Source organism: Epargyreus clarus, unplaced genomic scaffold (assembly GCF_041222505.1).
Source record: "Epargyreus clarus isolate Ecla_fem2 unplaced genomic scaffold, WU_Ecla_fem_2.2 ptg000029l, whole genome shotgun sequence".
Lineage (NCBI taxonomy): Eukaryota > Metazoa > Arthropoda > Insecta > Lepidoptera > Hesperiidae > Epargyreus > Epargyreus clarus.
The window spans coordinates 12,266,508-12,288,067 of NW_027332235.1; the positions used below are offsets into that span (position 1 = coordinate 12,266,508).

At 33.9% G+C, this 21,560-nt stretch overlaps 2 protein-coding genes across 3 annotated transcripts in view; one reads left to right on the forward strand and one right to left on the reverse strand.

The window, feature by feature from the left end:
* The window catches only part of rg (A kinase anchor protein rugose), a 584,238-nt gene that overhangs the window by 37,456 nt on the left and 525,222 nt on the right, over positions 1-21,560 (reverse strand). The gene's annotated exons all lie outside the window — the stretch shown is intronic.
* LOC140754375 (trehalose transporter 1-like protein) overlaps positions 1-21,560 on the forward strand; it is a 58,574-nt gene that overhangs the window by 19,773 nt on the left and 17,241 nt on the right. The window contains exons 1-2 of one of the 2 annotated variants that reach the window (XM_073089382.1): positions 12,044-12,582; positions 17,514-17,613. In XM_073089382.1, the coding sequence (XP_072945483.1) occupies positions 17,557-17,613 (57 nt within the window). In that variant the 5' untranslated portion in view covers positions 12,044-12,582; positions 17,514-17,556. Of the gene's footprint in view, positions 1-12,043; positions 12,583-17,513; positions 17,614-21,560 lie in introns of those variants that run through there. The other variant, XM_073089381.1, reaches the window with a different exon arrangement.

The window sequence follows — 21,560 nt, forward strand, 5'->3', positions numbered from 1 at the left end:
CTAAACTACAAAGAAATATTTGCTTAGCCCTTAAACGTCCTCTGTCGGCCTTCAGCGCCTACTAGGGGTAGATTTTACACTTTGAGAAGCACTGATTTCGAATAACAACGTCCCGATGTTCTGGTATAGATAAAATGGACTACGTTGCAATTTTATTTATCTATTGCATCATAACTTAATTAAATTTATGACTCGCATATAAATAATGTGCCTACATATACATTTTAAAACGAAGCAATGTGAGGTTGTAATTTGATTTACTTCAGAAATTTGGTTTTTACGTAAAGTAATCTATTTCTTACACCTTATTTTTTTCAAAAGTTCTTTGAATGCGTTTTCTCTATAACTGTATGTACTGTTGTTTGTATATTTTTTAATTTTTATTTATAAAATAAATCTGATAATTGCTGTACATCAAATTGCCACAATCTGTATGTAGCTTAATGTCGCTTCAATACAAAAATATAAACCAATTGTTTTCACGTCGCTAATTAAGATAAAAATACATGTTTGTTTGTTTGTTTGTTTTAAATACAATAATATGTGACATAATCACCGAATGGCTACTTAATGTCGGAAATAGGAAATATAAATGTCGTGATATTTAACACTTAGTACATTTCTTAATTGTTTACAATGTTTTTCACACCATATTTAGTCGCAATCAATTAAAATGATAAATCAGTTTGTTCGTCTAAACTTCATAACAAATAAATTGTAAATTGGAACAAAAAAGTGTTTTTTGATTTTAAATCACAGATATTCAAGTTGATTTCCGGTCGGTGACCATATTATAATGCTTTTTATATCGATAGGAATATAAGTCTCGTATTGTAATTTAGTAACAGCAGTTATAGCTTAGTGGTTAAGAAACTCGACCTCTCGATCGAGGGGTCCCAGGTTCAAATCTCAGGCACGCCCGTCTGATTTATAAAAATTATGTGCGTATAAGAAATTAATGATCACTTGTTTAAACGGTGAAGGAAAACATTGTGGGGAAACCTGTACCCTTACCAGGAGTTTTTACGTTTCGACAAATATGACTGCTTTGGTATTTGTTTACGTATGAGTCAATACGATTTCCTAGTTCTGACACAATCCGCTAGGGGCGCTGATTGGAATTTGTATGAGCAAATACGTAAACAAATACCAAAACAGTCATATTTCTCGAAACGTAAAAACTCCTGGTAAGGGTACTGCATACCTGAGAGATTCAAAAAAAAAAGCGCGGTGGAATATGGCCTAATACTTATCATTCCCCCGAACCGTGCTCAGCTGTGGGACAATAATGGGTTGATGATGATAGAAGTTTTCACAAGTGCTTCAGCAAGGTAGAGTATGTTCCAGATCTCAGAAGGTCCACTTGACCCGCTCCTATATGTGAGAGCCCAGCAGTGGGATAAAAAGACTCAATAGTTTCATCATCTTGTTTGTGTCCTGTGAACCGTCGTAGTAGCGAGATATCGACGAGGTCAACGGTCGACTCGCGAACCTACTTCCGACTTTTACTCGTACTGTATAAAGCGCAAGGTTTTTGTATATAATATGTGTGTGATTATTAATATGTATATTTATATACATTTATTATGCATCATTAACCTAGTGTAAATAGACTTGATGGATATGGACTTGTTGTTTTACTAAAGTTTATTACCACGTTTAGTAACACGATAGAAGTCATAATCTAAAGTCACGCATGTTTTATGTATTGAAATATAAATTATAGTATATAAAGTATGTTTTTTAAAGGTTGCGTTAAATCTTAAATAATCTAAAACAAAGGATAATACTGTTCTAGGAAAGCTATAAGGCTAATTTATAGAGCTTTTATTAATTAGGGTACTAATGCACTGAAACTGAATTTAGTTTTGAAATTTGTTTAATAATACATTACAACACGTCGTAAGGCGACAATGACATATTAGGCTACTTCTAATTTACTTATTTTAGGCTTTCAATTATAATTGAGTTAGAAAAATTAGTCATATGCGTATTCAAGAACTATGATTCAATTTAGACCTCCAGCGCTTACGTACAACCACAGATCGCCCTCAATAATGCAGTTCAGCAAAAGCTTGGGTTTTACCACTCCAGCGTCACTCATTACTATGCAGTACACACCGCTACCACGGCCGTTACTCATTGCGAACAATCGAATACAACTTCATTGCGGTCTGCGGTGTTTAGTCAGAAACCGCGGAACTTCATTTTTTAAGTTACAGGAAAACTATGACGACAGCGAAAATTGGAACCATGCGTGATTAGCTCTTAAGTGTGACTGTTGTTCTATATTTATAATATTTCATCTATTTGTTAAAAATAGCTTAGAACTACTCTTGATATATAATGTACTAAAAACTTTGAAACTTCACTTGTATTCCATAGTTGTAAAAAAATACTTATCTATCAGATACATATGTATATTGTTTATTGTCATGTCATGTTTATACGTCAAACTTGTATAAATCGTCATATTTACACAAATTACACAGATTTATCTAACTATCGGCGCGGCTCTACCTGCATACTTGGTAACTATGGTTTTGCCACGTCTCCGTGCTAAATTGTCCCTAAAATATTTGAAATAATTATTTATATATTATGTAAATTACGCAGTATTAGTTATTTATTCGTAAAGTTTCTCTAAAAATGTTTTTATTTGTCAAGAATTTAAAAAAAGAACTTACTAATAAGCCATTTGTGGCTTCATTCAATTTCAAGGCGGTGAAGTATCTTTACTAATCTATGTGTATATAAATAATAAAATTAATTTAATATAATATTTTAAAATTCGTAATGTCTTAAAGTAATATAAAGAACCGGTGTATAAAGTCAAACGTATTGGGTGTAATTATTAAGTTAAATATTATGCATTCAAACAAATGTTAATTGCAAAAAAAATGCATATACATACTACAAAGAAACTATCATATGCATCAGGTTGCGCAACTTCGTCCTACACTAAATAAAATATATGTTACATCGACGCGCAAAACTTTGTCTCACGCTAAAAACAAGCTGATTTGTTTTCCAAATGCACTAAAAGAAGTATTTTTATAAACATATTAGCTTCGGCTAAATATTATGAATACCACAGACAGACACTCGATTCAGAGTAAGACACTTATCTACGAGTATATTATAGCATAGATTTAATATCATATCGTAGTTCGTTGTAACACATAATCTATTTTTACAAGATATAGAGCAAATAATTGTAAAGAATTTATAAGTTGATAAACTGCCGCCAAGTAATCGCAGTTTAATTGTTCTAGATAATTGATTGTGTGTCAGATCAATATCCCATTAACGGCTACCGTATCTTCAACGGGAAAATATTACGACGTTCGTAACTAAGACGTGAGTTCGTTCATTACTTCGTATTTTATATAACTAAGTCTATCACTGTCTTTTTATAATAGAAATTATGTTAATGAAAAATACTTATAAACTTACATTTTAATGACATATTATATGGTTTATAATATCACGAGCTTTTGCCCGCGGCTACGCTCGCGTTACGAAGTAATATTTTCATCCCCCATATTACCCCTTAGGGCTAGAATTGTTCAAAATCTTTTCTTAGCGGTTGCCTACGTCATAACATATACCTGCATGCCAAATTTCAGCCCGATCCGTCCAGTGGTTTGGGCTGTGCGTTGATAGATCACTATGTCAGTCAGTCACCTTTGAGTTACATATATTTAGATATAATATAGTAGATATTTAAACCTTTTCAACATCGCCCTATCAATATCTAGGTCTTGTAAGTAGAATCAGTACTTGCTTTTGGTTGAAGGATATGTAGTGTATAAGGGCTAACTTACACATGAGTCGATCATCTTTGTGATTAGCGGGAGCAACGCATCTGAAAGGCTTTAGGTAGGTTACTTGTTTATTTTCATAGGCGGTAATGGCGGCTTACCATCAGGTACACTGCTTGCTCGTTTACTACTTAAATTTTATAAAAATACATATAAGGATTTTTTTCAAATTGGGTTTATGGAGTAAAACACGTGTAATACGAATTTATACTAAAGAAATAACTGTGTGTAGTCGTACATTTTAGATAGAAACAACTTATCACCTGTCAACCTTTATCAATATGTCAAATTACAGTACAAAAATAGAACAAGGTGCGATGCACTCTCTTGATAGTGATCAAAATCAAAAGTTTGCTCGTGTATTGGTAAATGCGCCAAAGTACAACGGCCATAGCGAACATGATACTTTTAGTATCGGTGATTGGCGTTTTGACGACTTTATTTTGAAGATACTGCATCACCTTTGGTGATCTGCTGTGTTCGATCTCGGTATCGCAAACGAGCGTATCAGCGACTATATTGATGTTGCAACCCTTTTTTCGATTATAGTTGCTGCATCAAGCGTTCAAAAGTAGCTGCAAACAGCGCTTAGGGACTGAGGAGTGTAGTGTTGAATCGCTGCACATAGCTTCCAAAAACAGCTAACGATAAGGGAGACGGGCTACCTGATGGAAGCAGTCACCGTCGCCTTTGTACATTTGCAACACCAGAGGAGTCGCCAGTGCTTCGCTGGCTTTGAAGGAGAGTTCTTTTTACACCCTTCTTGAAGAGCCCCTGTGAAGTGTCATAGTCCTGAGGGAATAACCTCAGGAAGAAGTTCATTCCACATTTTTACCACGTAGGTACGCGGCAAAAATGACCGTGCACGCCGAACCGTGGAGGATCACCACGGGTCAAGTTGATGTGAATGGAACCACATCCTTCGGCGAGTAGTGCGATGAAGGAAGGATGAGAATACTTGAAAGTTTCTGTCTCGTTAAAAAAAGGACCCTAGGACCTAGAGGTATTGGTCAAAAGAGTCACTATACTGTAAGGTACTGCGTAAAGATTCACGTATCAACTCAATTTTTTCTCGCCCTGGGAGAAATCACAGCAGTTGCAGGAAACAATTAGCATAACATATCCTGTTGCTAAACAAAACGAATATTCCTTCGAGTTTCAAACGATAATAATGTATGATTATAAACACACGAGCATAAACGTATTATGATTGACTAATTGACTTCCGATTTCCGTGTGTAGCGAATATTGTCGGCTGTACCTATGCTGGATTTTTTAATCAATGCACCTACTGTTTGCACCATAAATCTAACTGATCTAAATCTTGCTTAGAATTCCACGAATACCAGTTAAAAACATAGTATTGCGAAACACGAAAATAGTGGGATTTTTTAAGCGTCATTTATTTACATTGTAATACGTATGTGTTTTTTTGTCGTATTCTAGTATGGCTCATGACGTTATCGATGATGATTACGTACACGATGATTACAACGAAAGGTCTAAGAAAATTTAAAATGAGAGCAATATTTTGCACGACTCATGATGCGAAGCATCAGAGAGTGCTTTACGATCGAAAAATTTTTTTCGCTTCATTTTGGCGGCTATTTTTATTATTATAGCCTTGATAGTTCACGGAATCAAGATATTTTGCATACTATTGTCGAGATAATTTAATGGAGATTAATTCCATACTTTTTAAAAATTGATTTACTGCAATAGAATTGGAAAAAAACACCAAAATAGGTCAAAAATGTTCCTGTCCGTCATGTGTGAAACCTGAAAACACTGTAACTTGTGAAAAAATCCATCATTTGAGTTAAATTTTTTTTAAAAAAATTCTAATCGACGAGTGTAGGTCACTGAATGCGAATGATTAATTAATTCAGTGTCGTTTAATTGCAATTAATAAAAAACGAAAACTACAAGACTGTATATCTATAGATATTATTTACATTTATTCCACCAGGGGCGCTTGTGCAGTACTTTCTTCCTACTACAGCTGTTTTTTCGGCAATTAATTTTGAACGACTTTAGTTTTTTTTTTTTTTTTTTATATTTCATAATTAAATGAGCATTATGAGTCGTGCACTTTTGGATTTTCCAAACTTTTGTTGTTTTTTATGATTTACTTAAGTATATTTATTTACATGCATAGATTAGATATGTATGCAATATAGAAGCTAATTAAAATGAATCTACTACGTCCCTTGTGTCCACATAATATGTACTATAGATATTATGTAATGGTGAAAACCACGTCGAAATACGTTTGTTTGTGTCTAGATTAGCACATACAGACAAACAGACAACAGTTCTCGCAGGACTATTATGATATGTGTACTGATATAACAAACATTGTGGACTGCCACTTCAGAAAAATTGCTCTTAGAAAACACAAATGTATCATGTTTGGACAACTTTTCGTCATTTTTTGCAAACAAAAGCTATTGTAGTGTGGAGCGGTCTACTGCTGATATTTATTTTCTGTGGAAACGTGTAATTGACACGTCTACATTATATATTAGTAAGGCTCGAATTAAGACTAATTCTAGGCTAAATGAGTTACACACACATTATACGTCACTTGGAATTTCCTTCAAACTTGATTTTTAGAGATCCATTTTACTTAGAGCCCATGTATATGCATCATGTATAGCTCTACATCAACCCATTACTGTCCCACTGCTAACCATGGATCTTTTTTTTAGGTACCAAATAGGACAAACTCTTTTCTGAACGTCTGTCTGAACTTTAAAACCAAAGCTTTTGCCTTTGTTCAATTATATCCTGTAAATTTAGTAAAGTTGCGTGCCTGAAAGACGGGACCAGAGGTTCCTGTGAATTCTAAATCGTATCTACCGTTGCTCATTGCTATTTTTCTGGGAAATTTTACAGCTAAATATGGTCAAAGTGGTCGAGGTTAGAGCCTCGCTTTAAAGGGCGTGCTACAATTATCGGCCTGACCGCAATTAGAGGACAAATATTAGTTAAGCTCGCCATATTGTTGTTACACGTCACAAAAGTTGTAAATTGTTCGTTGTAACTTGTTTTTATTTCGTGATTTTACCCGCGGTTGCACTTCCGTGCATTTTATTATTGAAACTATTGTTACTTACTTTCAATTTAACTACAATACTTCACCTGTAGTTTAAACTTAATGTGACGTGTACCTTATTTAATTTAATATAGAAATTAAATGGAATTTATTTAATTTGTTAATTATGCAGGTATATTTTTTACGATTGAAACATCATAACTGAGAAGACCGTGTAAGAAACTCAGCAGATGTATAAAATAAATACAACTCATTTAATTATATTATACTTATATTATTAAAGTTATGTTACAAATAAAGGCAATGTCAATATAAGTGGTTTGGCTCTACAATGGTGTTAAAAGTATATATATACTTAGTATTTATTTATGACGAAATAGATATGTGATATAGGAATAATTGATTTATAAATATTTGTAAAGCGTCGATTTATCGAACCGTAAAAGTTACGCGCTAACTTATATTCGACGTCAAGTTAAATATTGATTTTGTGTTCATATCTTTTGTATAAGGTTTACGTTGTCTGTTTCTTATGAAGTCTTAATAAGGCGTTGCAGAACAATATATCGGTAAATTAAGGTTTAATCAATTTCTATATATTTATGAAGGATTTCAAATCTAGGAAAATATGACGCTGCGTTGCAAGAATAATGGCACAGAAGATTTAATTGGTTAAGCTATAGACAGTTTTTGCCATGAAGATACAAGATAGGTACTTTATTTATTTGAAGGTGGTAGAACCCTTTGTGGTTCGACTCCGGCGGCACCACCGCCACACCTATTTCTACCTAATAACAGCAGTGTTAGGCGCTGCTGTGTTCCGGTTTGAAGGGTGTGGTAAGGGAGACAGACTTTTCCGAGGCGTTCCAGCTTAGTCCTCAGGGGTAGCGGCGCACCTGTGGTCGACCTCAGGTAGGAATATCTAATCCTATCTGGGGTTGATGATGTCAATGGGCGGCAGTAGCCACTTACCATCAGGTGGACTGCGTGCTCGTCTGCTACCCTTATATTATAAAAAAAAAGATAGGGAATGCACTATGTAGTATGAGTTAACTTCCAAAACCGGCTACACATTGGCGACTCCTCTGGTGTTGCAAATGTCTATCGACGGTGACTGCTTTCCATCACGTAGCACATTAGCCTTATCACAGTGTTAAAAATGTTTTCTATATCTTAAATGATACACTAATTATAATTACAGTTATTTATTACATAGCTAACTGTTCATTTATTAATTGGCCAGATAACTTTACAATCTTAATAATATTCAAGTTTCCATTAAATAATTATATTTAAACATACCATTAATGCATTGTAAACAATGGCTATGAATAAGCGATATAGATACGTTTACTAATTATTATTATCCGAAGTGTTGATATGTTTCATATGAATTGTATGTAATTTATAGGTAATTAGTTATTTTTCACACGGTATATGTTATTATAATTAAATATTAGATTGAATGTAAATAAATAATTGTATAAGTAATATATCTGTATTGTATGTTATTTACATTTATTTATTATTTATAGGTTTAATAAGCCCGTATAAACTAGCCCTCGAGTTGTTTATTAGTGGGAATTAAGTGGCTGTATAAAATATTGAGAGTTGTTGGGAGGTAAAAAACAGATTTCTTTATTTGTAAGAAAACTAAAGAAGTAGAAAATTAAAAAAAAGCTGGATCTCCAGGATAGCGCCTTGACCTGGATCCAACTATGGCTAACATCAGCACAATTTTTTTAAAATCAAAATTGGCCAAATGCTTAAGGAAAAAGTGCCAAATGGTTTATGAAGAAATTACCTGTCTTTTTGAATTGTTATTGTTTCGTACAACCGCGTTTGGTAGCCTCATTTACTATCGTACAAAGCAACGCTACGTTACGAACAATATATGTTATGATAATATAAATAGGTAATACGTATTAAGATATACCTGGTTTATGTGTATTTGTTTTAAATGCATGATATTTTATATACGAGTATATATGTAAGACAGACAAAATACATTACGTATTTACGTAATGTATTTTGTCTGCATCCTTTATTACAGATAATGAAAAAGTTGACAACGCGAAAAAGTATGGTAAAAAATATGGCAAAAATTAAAGTATGCAGTTTCTAGTATTTTAAATTTTAAATGAAATAAAAGGTGTTGATAATAAGTATACTAGAAGTCTAAATGAAAACTTCTGGAAGTTTCGAAAGTTCTTACGTGACAATAATGACCAATTGCTTTATCGGTAGAAAAACAACGTAAGACACCTACGTGCCTTTAAGTTATTTATGTACTTAAAGGTCTGTTAATTCCCAGCACTTGGCCAGCGTGGCTGACTATGACTTGAAGTTATTTAATCAGTATGGAAATCCGTACAACCCATAAATGATAGCCAGTTTTTTATAATGATTACAGTGAAGGTGGTAGAACCCTATGTGGTTCGTCTCCGGTGGCATCACCGCTTCACCTATTGCTGCCTCATAACAGCAGCGTTGAGCACTGCTGTGTTCTGATTTGAAGGGTGTGGTAAGGGAGACATACTTTACATCCGAGGCGTTCAAGCTTAGTCCTCAGGGGTAGCGGCGCATCTGTGGTCGACCTCAGGTATAAATATGTAATCCTATCTGGGGTTGATTACAGAGTCCATGGGCGGCAGGAGCCATTTACCATCGGGTGCACGGCATGCTCATCTGGTACTCCTAAATTATACAAAATGTTACTCTCATGGTTACTGGTCACTGCAACCTATGAACATCAGTAATCTACTTCATATATAACAAAGGATTCTATCTGAAGCCGATTACGAATAGTTTGCGACTCCTTAGGACTAAAATGGTCCATTTATACGTAAGTCAGCCGACCCCCACACCCTTCTACCGAAATGTAAGAAATGATTCACGGTTATAACGGTGGTACCTCTCCGTTCAATCTGTACTCATTTTACCACCTTTCAGATCTAAAAGAGGTACGCTAGTTATTAGTTGACGAATATAACAGTATGCTATATTGCCATACTACGAACTAATAATCATATCATCTACTTCCTATTAAACTGAATGAACGTTAAGTTAAAATAAATTACCGTCACACAACTCTATAGCAATACTAAGTAACATTGTAGATAACGTGTGAATATCTCTCGTGTTATCACCAAACACTTATTAGATTACATTGTCAACGGTGAGAGGTTCGATTTGCATACAAACGAATTGTGCCGGCTCACTGCTTCGTAACTTTCTTCCAAGAATAACAATAAAGACGAACACATTACATTCAATATTTCTTTCCGAGTAGTCGTGAATATGGGTCAAGATTAACCTAACTTTTTAGAAATCAGTACAGTCAAAAAATATAATTCAATCTATTTTATATCTATACTAATGTTATAAACAGGAAATCTTCGTTTGTTTATTCGATTGTAATGAATAGGCTCAAAAACTACTGTACCGATTTTAAAAATTCTTTCACCATTCGAAAGCTACATTATCCACCAGTAACATAGGCTATATTTTATATGAAATATTTTTGATAAATAGATTTTGAGCAGTACAAAGTTTGCCGGGTCAGCTAGTTCATAATATGGAGGTAGCAAAGGAGCATGCAGATCACCTGATGATAAGTGGCCACTGTCGCCCATAAACACCTATAAATAGACATTAAAATTGAAGTCCTACATCAAGTCGCTTACAGATACGTAATTTAGAAATTCTTGTACTCTTATAGTAACTTACTTATAGTAAGTGTATATTATTTACTACATCCTTCAAAGCAGAATACAACAGCGCTTAACAATGCTGTAATAAGGTATAGGAGTCGCCATTCCTGGGGGACTCCAGAGTCGAACCGGGGAGGATTTTACCATCTTCATTCTCTACCTATCACAATTTTTAACATGCCACTTGTTTAAATAGCAATGTTGTATCTACTTTAAGTACGAAAACAATTCCAATATTTCAATATGTTATAATAATATAACGTATTTTTCCATTATAATTTAATTCAAATGACTAATAATAATTATTATATTTCTATTGTTGTAATTAATATTTTTTTAATGATTTGCTACTTATATTTTATTGTACAATTATTGTATGCCCACCTGTGGCGGGAATATGTTGGACTCAAAATATGTTTGTACCATGCACCATGTACCCATGTTCCACAATAAATTTGATTTGATTTGATTTGATTTGAACGTTCAATGTCTCAGGTAATTCTTGAGTGGAAAACAATGGTTATCATTAGTAGTATTACTTTCAAAGTCCATGAATCAAAAGACATAATGTATTAACTTGTTCCTCACCGTTTTATGTAATAATTATGATACAGGTAGATATGTATTATGTCTCAAGTTATAAGAACTACGCTACTTATGTCTAAAAATGACATAAATGTACTGAAATACTAAATTAGTATTTTTAATTTCTTTGATCCACAGAAATATTTGGCAGCAGAAAATTGAGTAAAAACGTACGAACATTCTTCCGATTAAAAATAACATTGTTCATTGAAACTCTTTTTCGTCTAAGGTCACATCGTAACTGTTTGTTTATTTACATCGAACACACAGTGCGTATGTGTACTCGTATTTATAATCGATAGTTCGTTTGTCTATGGCACGTGTTGCGTCTGTATGGAAATGATACTAATGTCTAATTATAGTGCAAGTGTTTTAGTCAGTGTTGCTATGTTTACGAGGTATGTTGCGCGGCGGATTCTCGTATTACCGATCATAGTTTTATAGCTACATATGTGGTTGCAATGTCGATCAGGGAATGGCTACAACAATGTCTGGTATATTGTCTTAAGATAAAGTACTAATGATGTTGTTTGTTTGTGTGTTAAATTGCTGCTATTAAGAAGATCAGGTCTGGTATTCATTAGTAGTGTTTAAAGATCCTCGTCTCGTAATGAGTCCAGAGTTTGCTAGCATTGGAATTTCCAGAATGCCTATATTTTTCTGCACGTTTGCATATATAAGGCACATAGTTTACTCCTTAAAATAATAGCAGTCGATGTCAAAAACGATTTTATTGCCTTAAAAATCAATAGTTACTCATCGCACTTACGAATGATCATGGCAACACATAAATATTCAATGAAACCAATTAAACGTACGCGCCTTATCGATTAATCGGTTTGCTAATAACAATTAACGCTCGTAATATTACGAGAGTGCGCCGACACACGCGAGCGACGCGCGCGCGTTCCACGGATATCCACTATCAACGGTGCACGATACAGTAAAAGTTATGACAACAATATGCGTTATAAAACTAGCGGCGACGTCGAAAAGCGACTCCAGTTCGCCCGCGAACCGCGCAAGGTCAAGTACACGCAGGCTCTTTCGAAAACAGTCGACCGGCAGCTCCAACTGTGATGTGACAACGCCATTGTAGTAAAAAATAAATAATACACACATTTAAAAAAAAAAAATAAACGTATAAATAAATAATCAAATCTAGAACGCCGGGTGCCGATTTAAAAACAAACGCGGGCGGGCGACGCGCGCGCACGCGTGTTCCAAATTTAAAGCGCGGATCTGTGCGCCGGGAGTTTTCCCGCGAAAACGTTGTGCGGAAGAAAATTGTGGACGGACGTTTCGTTTCTCTTTTGTTCTTCTCGAGAAAGAAGACAGATTGTGAATTAATATTGTTCTTGTAAAGCATCAAATTGGGGTCCCACGCAGATAATTTTGCAGAGTAAGTATTTATTTAAGTACTGGCGCCTTTATAATATTAGTGGGATTCTAGGCAATTAATAAAAATCTTTGTTTGTAATCAGTTAATCACTTTCGTTTAAATTACACGAGAAATTATGAAAGTTCTTTACATTATCATTTTGTATAAATAAATGTGAGTTGGAATGTAAGCAAAAATGCATTGATTACGAGCCAGGAAATATTTTAGTAATATTTTAACGACCCTTCAAGAGGGTGGCCCTCTGTTTGACATTGATTTCTACTTGGTGATGTTTAGACTAGAACTTTTATGAAATTGAATTAGAATTCGCGCATATATTCGTAACGTCCATCCGACGATTAGTGATCGCTGTCGCCGAACAAGATACCATAAACCTTCTCAACACTGCTATTATAATGTAGAGATACGAGTAGGTGCATTCTCGATCAACTTCATCTTACAAGACATTTTGCAAATGAATTATTTTGTTTCTAACCTAATTACAAATACAAAGTTAGCTTAAAACTCTAATCCAATGTATAATTTATGGTTAGAATTATTTAAATGAATAAGTCTTACGTTCAGGTTTCAGGGTTTTGACAAATTTAGATAATTTTACACACTGCTTATCTAGAAGTTAATGATAAAGTCCTCTGCAAGAAAATAGTTTAATTGGTTCGTAAGTTTTTAATAACTCTGTTATTTTTATTTGTTTAAAAGTTTTAAAAGTAATATTTCTAAAATATTTTATTTACATAAATAACATGCTCAGGATATAACGCCTTATTTATATTTCTCCTCTACCTCCTTCCGGTACCGAAGACATTCACTTCCTATCCTTATAATACCGGTCCACTAATTGTTCTGAACAAGAGCGAGTGCTAAATCGTAGTGTTACTATTAAAAATTACGTATTTTAAAAGGTATTGTTTAAAAATATATATTTTTGAAATACGAGTATAGCTAGCACATGAAAAGATTTTTTGTATAAAAATTACATACATTTACATTGTATTTATAATTATAATTAATTTAAGAGGCACAATATACATTATTAAGAAACAAATATTTTTGGACGAATCGCAAACTTTTAAAAAAAAAATAACATAAAAAGCAAGACATAATATGCCTAATTGCAATAATTTTAAATTATATGTAGTGAATATAGAACACGATTTCTTTTATTGATACGATTATAATACGAAATACTCAATCAACATACATGAAATCATACATGTAATCTAAGTGCTTACTGACCCGCATAATCCATCACATTTGTATTTATATTATTATAAAAAACATATAACATTACAGATCAGAGATTCGCTTCCTAGTCATTGTTGTCCATTGTGATCGTTTGTGAATGTCTCTATGTCTCCCAGACGTCTGTGCGTCTGTACACCCACACCCACGCTGAACGCATGCCACGATGCAACATGCATACTTAATTACCGCAATAGACTTAACATTATTTCGTTTACGTTTTCTTGTAAATATATAGTTACATTAGACACCTTGTTAATTGTATGTAAAGCCCGCTCCACATTCTCGCGAGATTCTTGCGCGAATGTGGAGCGGGCTTAACGCTTTTCCTTGTGCTGATTCTAATATTTTCCGCAGTAGTTTATTATAATAATCGATATATTTATCATATTCTTTATTTTTTATCATATTCAACTTAACAATAAGATAGTCGGGTTACCAGATGGAAAGTAGTCACTGTCGCCTAAGGACATTTGCAACACAAAAAGGAGTTGAATATGTATTGCTGGTTTTGAAGGAGAGCTTTTTGCATCTATTTTACAGATGTCATTGGAAGTCAATGCAATAACAATAAAACAATGTAAAGTATGTTTCACTAAAAATAAAGATAACAAGTCCTGCAATATATCGGGTCTTTCTAAATACATGTGAAAGTGGCGAAGTGTATTTATGTAGCATACACATAGTTATTTATACTTCATAATATACAAACTAAGACTATAAAAATAACTGTATGGCACTAAAACTGCTGGGAAAATGTAAAAATCTAATCACACAAAAATAAATCTATCATTATTTTCTCGCGTGAATTTAAATCAAAATAAACTATTTTTGTTTTATTTTTTTATATATAAACGCGGCCTTCTTACCATCAAGAATTAAAAAAATAGGACAAAAGGGTTCATTAAAGCTAACAGTGCGAAACTGGGTCTTTTGTTAACAACCAGGAATTCTCTTAGACATTCAAAATAGATGAATAACCGAATCCGAACAATCATTAAAGCTCCTACTGCGACAATGTAAACATTCGTCGCTAGTAGAATTACGAATTAACATAAATTACCTATCGAGAAGGATTTAAATAATATAACTATAATAGGATGTTTGTACATCTACATTTTATATAAGTACATATTATTATGATTATTCATAACTCGAATACACATACTCGTACATATTTCGTAACTATAACAGAAAAAATACGGATATTAGAATGATGATATTATATAATACATTTATGCTTAATTACGGTGCTTGTAATTAAAACTTTTTGTATTTATGTATTCTATTTAGGATCGCAAAAGTACTCATCATCAGGTGACCTGTCTGTCTGTCTGCTAGGTTAATTAATTGTCTATAAAAAAGAGGCTTTTAATATGTTTTCTTAATTTAAGTCCGAAACATCAGCAAAAACCAGAAGGAAGGAAGATCACGATTGAATCATTCCACAAACTACAGAACTATTTGTAATTCACCTTTTTGTGTTCAATACAAAACGTTTACTATTATACGAATTTAATCGATTATAATATTCAATTGCGAAAGTTTGCGACTCCAACAATTCGTTATTGTGACGAATTACCACGCTTCACGCCTCCTTAGCCGCCAGCGAAATTAATATTGTTTGTGACGTTTATATTGATAATGTTTTGAAGTAAAAGCATTGTTCTAACATATTGAAAGTCAGTTGAAACTGGCGAGAGGGAGAGTGAAGTGATTAGACAAGAATAAGACATAAAGTGACAGAATGGAAGAAAGGAGTGTATCGGGGGAAAAGTTGAAAGCTAGTTAGTAAAACCGGAAAAGCGGGGAAAAGCGAAAAAGAGTCTCATACTGGCATTTCTGCTAAAAGCAGTTCTATTTGACGTCGAATAAGGACTAATGTGTGTAATTCTCAAAAGCAGCGATGTGTCTTTTTATAAGATTGAAGTAGCAAACTATAATGCAGTCCACCTTATGGTGATTAAAATGGACCATTGGTCACCCATGGACATTTTTTAATTCTACAAATAACAGAGGGGGGCTAATTATACAACGACATATTACAGGGGTTCTACCAGAAGCCTATCATGGGCGCGTTGCAATTTTTGGATTTTTGGACTAAAATGGTTTCCTCATAATATGTACGAAAGGCAAAAACTGTTTCACGCATCATACTACATCTGGTCGTGATACCTCCCCGGTTCAAGTAAACTCATTCTGCCTTTAATCTATGATTGGTGTATTTGTGATCAGTTATAGATGTCCATGGGCAGGCCATTGTCCTTGATAGCTGATTGTGTTACAGTTCAGAATTTCAGAATGAAAAATTGAATGTTCATATCCTAAAACTGTTATTCGATAACTATGTTTAGTAACAACGATATTTAGAGTGTTGTTAAATTCGAACTTAATATTATTTCGGTCGATATATTTTGAATACATAATTTTTGAAACAATACCGCGTACTGTCAAACCAGTAATCATAACCACTTGTTTGACGAAGATCAATTAACCTGTCATGTAAATCTTAACCTTAAGATGAAATAATGACGAACAAGTTCGGTCATCCAATAATAAAAACAGGGCATATTATTTAATTTTAATAATAAATAAACTGAAAATAACATTAAAGACGTTGGTTTCTTTATGGGATGTTCTATTTGGGGCGAAACAATGTTTGGTGGGTTATGTATTGTACAATATACACCATTAGCCGTTTGCGCGTGCCTTCAAACTGAAAGAGACGTAATAGAAATACAAATAGTAACAAATTGGGTATTTATGTTGCATTAATATATAGGTATATCTAGTTTCATCTTAGCTTTCTTATGTTTTTTAACAACACTTAAATTACTAAAGAACTCTATGGAGTCGCGACAGAGTTTGCGGTTAACGAACAAACGGTAATTAGTTTCGATTAAATTTACGGTAGAGTTGTCACCAACTCTACGTATAAAGTACCGACTACATAAGTACGACGGATACGTATCAGTATTATAATTATGTGCATATAGCACATAAAATAAAATATGCTTATTATGCAAAATTCGGAAAAAATGCATACTAAAAGCAAACTTACGTCATTAACTGACAATTTTTCCCAAAAAAATATGAGTAATGTTTTAGATTAACTACAGATATAAATAATTCTTCAAATAGAATCAATTATCAGATATGCAGATGTCGACTACTGCCGTCCCCAATTTGTACGATATGAGTAGAGATCGCGAAGTTTTATCTGATTATGAAAATGATAAAACATCTAGTATTTTTCTTACACATTTTTATCTCAATTTGAAACGATATTTGGTGGATGTTAATGGATGTGTAACACCTAATTTCATGTTAGATGGATCTATCTGTTACAATTTTTCAGCTTGCACCAGATTGTAAGTGGCTACTGCCGCCCATGGCCATCTGCAATCTACCCCAGATAAGATTAGTTTCCTACCTGAGATTGCCCACAAGTTTGCCGCTACCCCTGAGGACTAAGCTGGTATGCCTCGGAAAAGTAGCTCTCCCTTACCACACCCTTCAACCCAGAAAACAGCAGCTCTGCTGTTATTAGACATAAATAGGTGTGATGGTGGTGCCGCCAGAGTCGAACTACAGAGGGTTCTACCAGCTTCACACGTATGGGTATCATTAGATCAGACTATATTGTACTTATATAATATGGTAATTAGATTATTGTGTTTTTGTGGCAGGAAGGTAGCCGCAGCGCGGTACGGCGAGCGGCGCGCGCGCACCATGCTCGCAAGCATCAAGGGCTTCTGGAAGGTGTGCCGCTATGGTGACCTGTACATGGTAACGTATCCAAAGCAACGACACATTTTAGCACTTACTTTAATCAACAATTTACCATCTACCGTCTGCCATTTTTTACTATATAGAAATAACAAAACCGTCTACCTGATCGTGACCAGTGCCGCCCATGATCTATAATTACCCCCTAATAGGTTTAGTGTATTGTCTGAGGTCAACCAAAGATGCGTTGCAATCCATGACTAAGTTGGAATGCCTCTCTAAGTGTGTGTTCCCTAAGTGTGTACGTTTTTCTTTTGCGCAATAACAGCACCGATTAATATTGTTGTTATAAGGCGGAAATAAGTATGCGCTCCGAAGCCAAACCACAAAGGATTCTACAGCTCGTGAAATGTTCATTAGGTTATGTTACGTAAGGTAAAAGAAATGATTGCCGGCCACAAGGCGCTTCGACACATTGTATTTGGCCGACCTTCGACTTTGAGACACAAAACTATCACACCTATCAAAGGTGACTAACAGTCATAACTTTTCATAATTTATGCTATTAGCGAACATATCGCCAAAAGTATGGGAGGTTCAAGGACCACATGTCCATATTTCCCCTCGTATCTGAACCTTGTCTAAGTGGAGCAAGGCGAGGAATATGACACGGCATTAGAGGCGCGAACGAAAAATTCCGCCGATAAACTAAATACATACGATTTATAAAAGGCATGTGTTATGTTGTGATATCATCTGTGTTTTATACAAATAAAAAAAATTTAAGTGTCTGTTTGTAAAGTTAAAATAGCTGTTCATTTTCAGCATATGAAAGTATATACGGATATTTTAATAAAGAAAAACATTTTTTAACATTTTTGTATGGCCGTCTGTTGTTCCCACTAATCTAGTCTATCAGTAGTCTAGGCTACTTAGGTCTTCTTTATTTAAGTAAAAGAATTAGCGTTTCACGTAAAAAACCCATGAAATCTACTCTCTTTAAACGCAGGTAAAACCGCGGAGCACTGTACGTCTGTAATAAAAGTTGTATGCAACATTGTTTCTTTTTATACAATATGATATATTTTCTCTTTAAGTCTTTAATGTCTTTATTAAACATTAAATAATATTATGTATCAAGTGCCACTTATAGATAAAATATAAGTATAATATTATATTTGCTACTGTTATAATAATCGTCGTTTTTCCTTTATGCATATATTTTTAATTCCAAACGAATTGAATATAGAATTCGGATGCAATTATACAAAACTAATTCCGAATTGGAAACGAGGTTCCGCTTCGTGTAGCAGCTACGTAAATAAGTTTCAGCTGTGCTAAATAGTGCACTAGATGTTTTTCAGTCGCCTCCTATACATAAAACTGTATTTCATAAAATATATAAATACTGTATTGGAGAAAACACATTATGTCTAAGAACTGTTGTATTGCTATGATACTTACGGTCTTATTCATAAACGCATTTTAGGCACTAAACCGTTCTATAAACCTTCTATAGCTTATAGAGGCCAGAACCCTACTATAACAGTGCTATAAGGCAAAGATGGCCGACTCTCAACAGCTGATTCGTGATTAATAACCTAATTTGACAATACGTTTTTAATAAATTATGTCAATGTCCATTTTGTATACAAACTTGAAATAATTTATTTTAATATCCGATAAATAACATTATTATATCACTATTTTAAATTACAATGGAAATTTTACAAAGCTTAGATTATTAAAAATCTAGAAAACCGTCCACTTCGAAGAACATTGCACCAAAGAGTGATCTGTTTTCATTAGACTATAGGAAGCGTTATCGCTTTAATAAATCGACAGTAAATTTTATAATTGATCTCGTACGTAATGATCGTAAATTAGATCGCAGAGGTCCTGGTACACCTTCTGAAATACAGGGTTTACTGCCATAAGATATTGCGAATGTTTACAAAACGAAACTTAATTGAATTTAACTTTATATAAGTATATCAATATTACATAAAACATTAATATCCAACCAATTTTCACTCCTTTATCTTTTAACAACTTTTGCTTCACATCCCATTTTAACAAATAAAATATTTTTAAATTCGCGGTATTTACAAATACAATGACACTGACATGTGATTTGGTTTTATCGACAACCCATTGACAAGAATGTCAAGACAGAATATTTTTAGTACGAAATAATGTCATTTAATGATGTTTATCTATGGATATTCGTCAATTTGTTCGCCGAACTTCACTATAATGGCAACATTTTCATTTATAGTTGACTTTAGCGACACATTAGTTATAGAAGGTTTATGGAACGTTTATGAATAAGCAATTTTATAGAACGTTTTATAAGCTTATTGAACACTTTAACTAATGAGTGCTTAAAACCTTATATAAGCATTTTTTATGAATAAGACCGTTAGTGTGTAACAAGATATGTTAAAAAATAAATGTTCTTTTGTTTTTTTTTTGTGAATTTAGTATCAAATGTTTCTTGCGTATCGATGTAAGGGTGTTACCGGCTGACTTACATATAAGGATCATCTTAGTGTTCAGAAGTGGTAACGCGTGTGTGATCGGCTACAACACCTGTTCTATCTGGAGTAGGTTACATATGACGATGGGTGGTAGTGAACATTTACTATCAGGTGGACTACATACTCATTTGTTACGTTAATAAAAAGCGGACTCGATGTCTATTTGGTACCAGGTCAAGCTTTTATATCCTAACGAGCTTTTGCCCGCGGCTTCGCTCGCGTTACGAAGTAATATTTTCATCCCCTATTTTATCCCCTTGGGGGTAGAATTGATCAAAATCCTTTCTTAGTGGATGCCTACGTCATAACATCTACCTGCATGCCAAATTTCAGCCCGATTCGTTCAGTGGTTTGGGCTGTGTGTTGACAGATCACTATGTCAGTCAGTCACCTTTGAGTTATATATATTTAGATGGTGTACTTCAATTATGAAATTCATAGTATGGTAATTCGTAGACAGACTGTACATAAAATAACATTTTTTAAAGAATTGTATTAATTATACCAGTACCTACCGAGCTCATGCAAATGGAAGATTTACTGATTTTTTGCAAAAAATAAACATAAAACTGAGATACTACATTATTCGGATTCATGTTAAGTCCAAGGTCTAGGTCAATTGGTCAATAACTGGGTTAATGTGTACAAAATCAACAAAACATTTATTACTGTTCCTAAAATAACGTATAAAGTAACTTTGTGGAATATTCTAAGACAATTCATTTTTTATTTTATTTGAATAAGTTACTGAAGAGATATGAGTTATTAATATACAAATTTTTTGATTAAATGTCATCAACCCTTTACTTTCCTACTGCTGGGCACGGTTCTTCTCTCAGAATGAGGATGATTAGGTCATAGTTCAAGTCCTAGCGCAACCTTTGAGTACTTTTTTTAATCTCTCAGTTTTCTCACGATGTTTTCCTTCACCGTTTAAGCAAATGATTGATTTATATTACGCATATAACTTTGAGAGAAAAATCAGAGATGCGTGCCTGAGATTCGAACCTCGGACCCCTCGATCGAGAGGCCGAGTTTCTACTACTAGGATACCACTAGTAATGTAGTTGATTCCACTAGTATGCCAATGTAATTAGAGATTACAAGTGCGACATAAACAAGAATTTCGATACATCGACTATTAAGGTACCTCTGCAGTGATATTGAACTCGCCGAAGGTGATGTTAATATAGGTAAAATGCACTCGTCGCGGTCGACAGTCGAATAAAACGTATTGTTTATGATTCGACGACGTTTCGAGGTCCTCTGAATGTGCGAGATGGAATAGAAATATTTTATGTTGTGTTATCATACCTTCCGGTCCTTGAGTTAATATATAGGTGTATATTTAATCCATTAAATTGTACTATTGTGGAAGTAGGTCACGGTAGAAAACTAAATGGTTCGAGTTGAGTTGACTTACGTATCCGACAACACTATTACGTATTTATATCTGTTTAAATAATA